Source organism: Mus caroli, chromosome 11 (assembly GCF_900094665.2).
Source record: "Mus caroli chromosome 11, CAROLI_EIJ_v1.1, whole genome shotgun sequence".
NCBI classification, from domain to species: domain Eukaryota; kingdom Metazoa; phylum Chordata; class Mammalia; order Rodentia; family Muridae; genus Mus; species Mus caroli.
In genome coordinates, this window is record NC_034580.1 from 69,214,381 (window position 1) to 69,223,400 (window position 9,020).

General features: G+C 39.7%; 1 protein-coding gene across 1 annotated transcript; it reads left to right on the forward strand.

Annotated features, from left to right (window-relative positions):
- Positions 1 to 997: 997 nt before the first annotated feature.
- On the forward strand, positions 998 to 1,969 carry LOC110306076 (olfactory receptor 1P1-like). The gene has a single exon (XM_021178265.1). It carries the CDS (start codon positions 998 to 1,000, stop codon positions 1,967 to 1,969), a length of 972 nt encoding a protein of 323 aa, XP_021033924.1.
- Positions 1,970 to 9,020: the final 7,051 nt, after the last annotated feature.

Here is a 9,020-nt window from a genome sequence, read left to right on the forward strand (position 1 = left end):
ATGTAGTACAGAAGGGACCTACATCTGTAGTCTTATGCAGCATATGTATGGTAAGTTAAGTAGGAAATTGGAAGTGAAGTGTGTTCATAGCTATAACTGAAATAAGATGATAATGTTTATATTTATCTACATGTTTTATTATTCCATTAAGCATTTCTTTAAATGAGCTCTCATGAAGCCCAGGAAAGACTCAAATTCACTATGTAGTGGAGGCTAGCTATTAACTGCTCATCTTTCTACCTCTATCTTAGTGTGTTAGAATCACAAGTGTTGCACACACACACACACCCCTTCTGTTTTGCAATTCTAGACAAAGGAGGTTTTGATATTCTTTTTTCCCATTTCACTGAAGCTTTGAAGAGTACTCTAGATATGACAGATATTCACTAAGTAGTTTTCTTATCTACTAGAAACATGTTTCTAGAAGACTAAGAAACATGAAATGTTGTCTTCAGAATATTACGTTTGTGACACTGATGGATCACAACAGGTGCTGAACATAGATCCAAGAATGGTTTGTGTAGGTAGGGCAAACTGAATTCTAATGATCTAAGTTATCAATGTAGGTAGTTATGTCCATCATTTGGAATTGAAAAGTTGTCTGAGTAAGCATTATTACTGTGTTAGTTATTTGGCGCTGAACCAAGAGAAGAGTTGGCATTTAGTAGCTATAAGACATGTAATAGTGGCCGAACAAATCTTCCTTGATCTTCAGCTAAGTAAACCTATAGTACAAGTAGAGACAATTTGGCCAGATAAAATGCAGAAAAGTGTATAAGAACAATATTTGAATGGCTATCATTTACATCTTGCAGAACTTTCTGGAAGAGCATCTACAGCAGCCTATATTAAGTGCCCTATGCATATACCAGATGGTTATGATACAAACACTGTCATTTTTTCTAGAGACCCAAGAAAGGTTTGCTGAGCACTCAACTAGAGTGAAACGTCTCAGAAAGCTAACTTAAGACTACTTTCCTTATTGACTTCTGTGCTCATGGGAAGAGAGAACCAGACAAGCACCTTTGAGTTCCTCCTCTGGGGACTGTCAGAGCAGCTACAGCAACAATACATCCTCTTCCTGATCTTCCTGTGGATGTACCTGGTCACTGTAGCAGGGAATCTGCTCATTGTCCTGGCCATTAGCACTGATGTACGACTCCACACACCCATGTACTTCTTGCTTGCCAACCTGTCCTGTGATGATATCCTCTTCACCTCAACCACAATACCCAAGGCCCTAGTGAACATCCACACCCAAAGCAGGACCATCTCCTATGCAGGATGCCTGGTCCAGCTCTATTTTTTCTTGACTTTTGGAGACATGGACATCTTCCTCCTGGCCACAATGGCCTATGACCGCTTTGTGGCTATTTGCCACCCTCTCCACTATAGGATGATCATGAGCTTCCAGCGCTGCTCACTCTTAGTGACAGTCTGTTGGACCCTTACAACCCTTGTTGCCATGACACACACCTTCCTCATATTCCGGCTCTCCTTCTGCTCTCAGAAGGTCATTCCAGACTTCTTCTGTGACCTGGGACCCCTAATGAAAATTGCTTGCTCTGAAACCCGGATCAATGAGCTTGTGCTTCTCTTTCTGGGAGGTGCAGTCATATTAATCCCCTTTTTACTCATCCTTGTGTCTTATATCCGCATTGTGTCAGCCATCCTCAGGCTCCCTTCTGCTCAAGGAAGGCGTAAGGCCTTTTCTACCTGTGGGTCCCACCTTTCTGTGGTGGCCCTGTGCTTTGGGACAGTGATAAAGGCTTATCTATGTCCCTCATCCTCTTCCTCTAACTCAGTGGTAGAGGACACAGCAGCTGNTGTCATGTATACAGTGGTGACTCCCCTGCTGAACCCCTTCATTTACAGCCTNCGAAACAAAGACATGAAGGGAGCACTGGTCAGAATTCTCAAGGGCAAAGTCTCCTTCCCCTGGGCCCAGGGACTTCTGCAGAGAAAGTGAAGATGTTCTCAATCTGCTCTGCTGAGGATCTTTCAGAATGTCTACCTCGATTGTCTCTTTCTGAACTCCACGTTTCTTTGTCACTCTCCATTCCCTGATCCCTCTAGTCAAATTTCTTAGACTTGAGGAAAATAAAAATGTATCTTTAGAATTTGTTATAAATGGCTTCTTTGTGCATTTATTTTATAACATGTGCCCCAGAATGATGGTTTAGTCATGACAGATGGCATACACGACAACTGTTTCTATGGGGACAATTATTCTGGAGCTGAAGATTTGTTTTGTTTTTGTTGTTGTATTTTAGTAGTTGTTGTATTTGTCCCCAAGAAAATGAAAGTTTTGGAAAATATCATCCTTCAATTTTTTGCTCATATCCACCCTCCCCCATTCACTTTTTTCAGTGTCCCCCCACATTCGACTCTCAAATTCATGTCCTCTTCATCTACTGTATACACACTTATACATGTACTCATCTGTATATATCTCCTACTAATTCTAATATTCCCCTCAAACACAAGGGGTTTTGATTTAATACCAGGATGTTGGCAATCTTCCACAGTTGCTTTCCATAAAGAAAATTGATTCTCCCTCATTATAAGCAGCTGATTTCACACAGCTCTTAAACTGTGGGCAGGACCTGGTATGGTCTTGTGCAGGCAACTATAGATGTTGAAGGCTCATTTATAACATCCCTGTCATATCCAGAAGACATTGTTTTGAAGAGTTCCTCCTAACACTCTTTCCATACTCTCTTCCACAGTGATTCTTACCCTCTTGTGACCTTGTGTTTTATTGTCTTTACAAAGGCATTGCCAATCTTCCATGCAAATCCAGAAGAAGGCCCCAAAGGTCCACAGAGGACTCTCCACACCAAATGGCCTCGGCACACCCTAGCACACACCAAGGGCCTCAGGACTGTGGATGAGTGGAACACAACATCAGTTCTAAAGAATCCTGGAGGGTCTTGTGCCAGCAGGAACAGGGACAAAGGAACCCACACTACCAGAGGCTAGGATTCGTTCTAGTCAGGTCCAGCCATGGGCCATCTTCGGGGAAAACCTGGCAGACGGTCCAAGGTCCCCAGAGGACTCTCCACACAGCAGGCCCCCTCACACACCCAGGACCTTGGGATCACTTGAGAGCACGTGGGCAGCAGAAGCAACAGAGCTTCTTGGGCAGGGTCCCTTCAGGCCTTAATATTCAGCCCAGAGATGGAGCTGAGACACAGACCCCAGGGCACCTTCCCTGCCAGAGAAGAGTTGGTCTCCAGGGAGGGCTCTGATCCCAGGACTTATGAAGTGGATCAGAGGTCCAGACTTCTGGACACCTTCTCTGCAAGAGGAGAGATTGATTGCAGAGAGTGCTCTAACCACTGGGACTCAGGTGAGAGTTGGACTCCCAGGAGTGCTGACAGAGGCTAACAGAATAACAGGAGGAACAAGCTTCAGTCAGGGACAGCCAGAACATCTAACACCAGAGATTAACAGATGGCAAAAGGTAAACATAAGAATCTTACTAAAAGAAATCAAGACAACTGGGCATCATCATAACCCAGTATGTCCACCACAGTGAGTCCTGGATACCCCAACACACCTGAAAACCAAGGCTCAGATTTAAAATCATATCTCATGATGGTGATAGAGGATTTTAAGAAGGGCATTAATAACTCACATAAAAAAATACAGAAGAACACTAAACAGGTGGAAGCCCTTAAAGAATTACAGGAAAACACTGATAAACAAGTAGAAGTCCTTAAAGAGGAAACACAAAAATCCCTTAAAGAATTACAGGAAAACACAACCAAACAGGTGAAGGAATTGAACAAAACCATCCAAGATCTAAAAATGGAAGTAGAAACAATAAAGAAGACCCAAAGGGAGACAACCCTGGAGATAGAAATCCTAGGAAAGAAATCAGGAACCATAGATACAAGCATCAGCAACAGAATACAAGAGATGGAAGAGAGAATCTCAGGTGCAGAAGATTCCATAGAGAACATCGGCACAACAATCAAAGAAAATACAAAATGCAAAAAGATCCTAACTCAAAACATCCAGGAAATCCAGGACACAATGAGAAGACAAAATCTATGGATAATAGGAGTAGATGAGAATGAAGATTTTTAACTTAAAGGGCCAATAAATATCTTCAACAAAATTATAAAAGAAAACTTCCATAACCTAAAGAAGGAGATTCCCATAAACATACAAGAAGCCTACAGGACTCCAAATAGACTGGACAAAAAAAAAAAAAAGAAATTCCTCCCTATACATAATAATCAGAACAACAAATACACTAAATAAAGACAGAATATTAAAAGCAGTAAGGGAGAAACATCAAGTAACATATAAAGGCAGACCTATTAGAATTACACCAGACTTCTCACCAGAGACTATGAAAGCCAGAAGATCCTGGACAGATGTTATACAGACACTAAGAGAACACAAATGCCAGCCCAGGCTACTATACCCAGCAAAACTATAAATCACCATAGGTGGAGAAACCAAAGTATTCCATGACAAAACCGAATTCACACAATATCTTTCAATGAATGCAACTCTTCAAAGTATAATAAAAAGAAAACTCCAGCACAAGGATGGAACTTAAGCCCTAAAAAAAAGCAAGAAAGTAATCCTTCAACGAACCTAAAAGAAGACAGCCACAAGAACAGAACCCCAAATCTAGCAACAAAAATAACAAGAAGCAATAATTACTTTTCCTTAATATCTCTTAACATCAATGGACTCAATTCCCCCAATAGAAAGACACAGACTAATAGACTGGCTATGTAAACAGGACCCAAGATTTTGCTGCATATAGGAAACCCACCTCAGGGACAAAGACAAACACTACCTCAGAGTGAAAGGCTGGAAAACAATTTTCAAAGCAAATGGTCTGAAGAAAAATGTGGGAGTAGCTATTCTAATATCTAATAAAATCGACTTCCAACCCAAAGTTATCAAAAAAGACAACTCACATGATATGCACTCACTGATGAGTGGATATTAGACCAGAAACTTAGAATACCCAAGATACAATTTACAAAACACATGAAACTCAAGGAGAAGGAAGACCAAAGTGTGGATACTTCATTCCTCCTTAGAATGGGGAACAAAATACCCATGGAAGGAGTTACAGAGACAAAGTTTGGTGATGAGACGAAAGTATGGACCATCAAGAGACTGCCCGAACCAGGGATCCAGCCCATAATCAGCCACCAAATGCAGACACTATTGCATATGCCAGCAAGATTTTGCTGAAAGGACCCTAATATAGCTGTCTCTTGTGAGCCTATGCCCATGCCTGGAAAATACAGAAGTGGAAGCTCACAGTCATTCTTTGGAGGAGCTAGAGAAAGTACCCACAGAGCTGAAGGGGTCTGCAACCCTATATTGGAACAACAATATGAACTAACCAGTACTCCCAGAGCTCATGTCTCTAGCTGCATGTGTAGCAGAAGATGGCCTAGTCGGCAATCATTGGAAAGAAAGGCCCCTTGGTCTTGCAAACTTTATATGCCCCAGTACAGGGGAACGCCAGGCCCAAGAAGTGGGAGTGGGTGGGTAGGGGAGCAGGGCGGGGGGAGGGTATAGGGGACTTTCAGGATAGCATTTGAAATGTAAATTAAGAAAATATCTAATTTTAAAAATTGAAAAAAAAACCGCATTGCCCCCATGCCCCACAGAGTATAGCACATGTAATTATGCACAACAGAGAGCACTAATGGTAGTGATAAAAGACTAGGTGGTAACTGCCTATGTATTCACTATACCATTTGTCATCATTTTAGAGTAAACTCTTTCCACTTACAAAAGTCTTGTGTTAAACAATGTTCTTTGTTCTGCTAAGAGCAGGTTCGTACTTGTGTTTACACAGTTCCTGACTACATCCAGAGGATATAGAGTGGATGACCTGAACAGTTTATGTTTATGTCTGTACACTCTATGAAGTTCTTGCAATGATGGTACTGTCTGACGGTTTTCAGAATCTGTTCGCAGTTTTGAGATATGTGTGTCTGTCCTATTTGCATCATTTCTCATGGAGAACTGTATCTTTCAGGATTCATAATCTAAAAGTCTGAGTAGCACTTTGGAACAGGGGAAAGTGGATTTTTTATATAATTTCATTTATTATTATTTATTAATATTTTATGATATATAATAAAATATATAAATTATATAATATAAATTAACTAGATCAAATTAATTAATTTAAAATTTTAAAACAAGAATAAAAATCAAAATTTTAAAAATGTATAAAAGTTTGATTAATAATGTCATGAAGAATGGGTTAATGATGAAAATATTGGCAAGTAAAGTCAATATCAGATGACAAAAGACTTTTCAACTTGAATGGAATAAGTATGTTTGTCTTCCAAAAACAGGAAATTATAACTATTTATTGCATAAATAAACATATTTGTAGATGTTAAAACAAAACTCAGATGGCCTAGTCGACCATCATTGGGAAAAGAGGCCCCTTGGTCTTGCAAACTTTATATGCCCCACTACAGGGGAACACCAGGGCCAAGAAGTGGGAGTGGGTGAGTAGGGGAGCAGGGTGGGAGAGGGTATAGGGGACTTTCGGGATAGCATTTGAAATATAAATGAAGAAAATATCTAGTAAAAAATTGAAGAAAAAAATGTAGGTAGATAACAAGTTAGCAGAGATATTTATCTAATACTAACATGTCTATTGAGGGAGAAAAGAAAGACTTCTCTATCATTTGGCCCTTCACCATGAGTGTGTGATTCTGTAGACATCTGTGGGTTTTTTGGAGTACAGAAGAACAATTTCCTAGCCCATTCTTATTGTTTTAACAAATAGTGACAAATGTAAATGTATATTATAAATAAAAAAACAAAACTCTTTTTACTTTTAAGATTCATGAATAATTTATAATTAGAAGATAATATAATTTTGAGCTCTCCTACTAGATAGGCCTTAAATTCAATTAGATGGAGGTATTGGTTACCATTGGTAATCTTTCAGGGTCAGTCATTGTTGGTAGGCTTTGCAGCTGTGTAGGATTAGTGATTGCTTTCCTCCCCTGCAGCTAGCTTACATAACACCATCCCATAATATGAGAGCTAGTCCTCAAAGAGGAGGAGTGAAAGTCACTGTACATTTCAAGTGAAAAAAGAAAAGGGGTTCAAAATTTATAATGACAAATTATGGAGATTAGAATGACTGAGGGGAAAATATAAGGGCACATATGTATGAAAATGCCATAAGGAAACATTACTTTGTATGAGAACTTAAATTAACTTAAAATTAAATTTACTTGAAACAAACATTTTTAGAGGTAAGCTTAGTCTGATTTAAACTTTATTCAATTTACAGATGTAGCAAATGATTACATTCTACTTTTGAAAGGATATATTTCAGGACAAAATGCCAACGTCAGAAAATAAATACACATTCAAATTGATTCATATTTATCCCAGAAACACCAATGCCAGAAAAGTCTGAGTAAATACCAGAAGTTTCTGTGTGTGTGTGTGTGTGTGTGTGTGTGTGTGTGTGTGTGCAAGCATTCATGGGTGGTACATACCCACGTGTGCTCTTTGAGACAGTCTCTCACTGAACTTGAAGAACACTAGCTTGGTTAGACTGTCCAGTGAGACCTGGAGAAGTCGCTGTCCCCACTTTCCCAGGTCTCAGGTTGTGGATGCATACCACTACACTGGCTCTTTATGTGGGTGTAGGGGATCACACTCAGGTCTTCCTGATTGAACAGCAGACAGTTCACTGACTGAACCTTCTTTCCACCCACAGTATCAGAGTATTAAGAGCAAAATTTCTGAGCACAACATTTGATACCTTAGTGTTTTCTTAGCACAAATCTGAACAGTGTTAATAATCTATATTTTGCATCTGAGATAATAATCCGGTGAAGAGCTTGAATTTGAAGACTGCAAAGGAATTCAGAGAAAAACTTTCAAATCCTAGTGTCACACAAAGAGAACTTCAGTCAAAATTAGGCTCTTAATGCTATATCTAGAAAAAAAATTTATTTTTGTTATTCATTTTTCTTACTGTATATTAATTATAAAAAGCTAAGGTCTAGTTAGGACTTTTCTACCCATGAATATAATATACTTTGATCATATTAACCCTTTCTGCTACTCCTTCTCACTTATCCCTCTCCCTCACTTTTCCCTTTACACCCCTGCTAGTTCCTTGCAACACCCACTCCAGTTGAGGCTGCATGACAAGTCCAAAAGCTTGGCCATAGTCCTGAAGCAAAAAGTTTCACAGGAACTGATCTCCTGGAGGTCCTTGGCATCCTGTAACACTGATGTGGTCCAGATTTGTCCTTGTGATAGTTGGTAGAGGGTTTTGTGTGCTTTCTTTCAGTATTGTTTTATTATAGGTGCCAACAAGGAATGATTTGACAAATAGCCAAATTAAATTGGACGTTATTTCCTGGCCTCCACCAGTGTCCCAACATCCTTGTCAATCTTGAGCCCACCTTGGGCTTGGAATTTCATAAGAATGTTACTTATTCAGACAAAATGCCTCCAGTGGTGAAAGAGACATAGTGAAAGAAATCAGGCATTGCAGTTTAATGCATAAGAGTTAGAAATCTCAGGGCAAGTTCAACTAAGTAAACTTGGAATTCTCATTACAGTCATGTAAGGCAGACTACATTTCATACTAGAAGAAAGTTGGTGGGCTCCTCTGGTAAATGGAGGTCCCCCACAACACTTTGAATAACAGTTGAGTCACTCCCATATGCAGGAATTTACAAAGGTCTAGGAAGAAGGTGGCTTGTGGTTTAAGAAGGAACTAGAGTATTGTGTTATTCACGGATTGTTTAGTAAGAACAGAACCTCCCTCTTTCATACTTTCACAAAGTCCAGAACAATAGCATAGTTTAGGTATTTACTAAGGGACCCCTGGTGGAGGGTTATACAATAGACTAGAATTGTAACTAGGGCGTGAAGCCCATGTACCTGGACCATGAAGCCATTACACCTGGCTCCTAAGAATAAGCTGACTTTAGATAGGGCTGACTTTATGTCAGTTGTAACCACTGCTTAGTTTC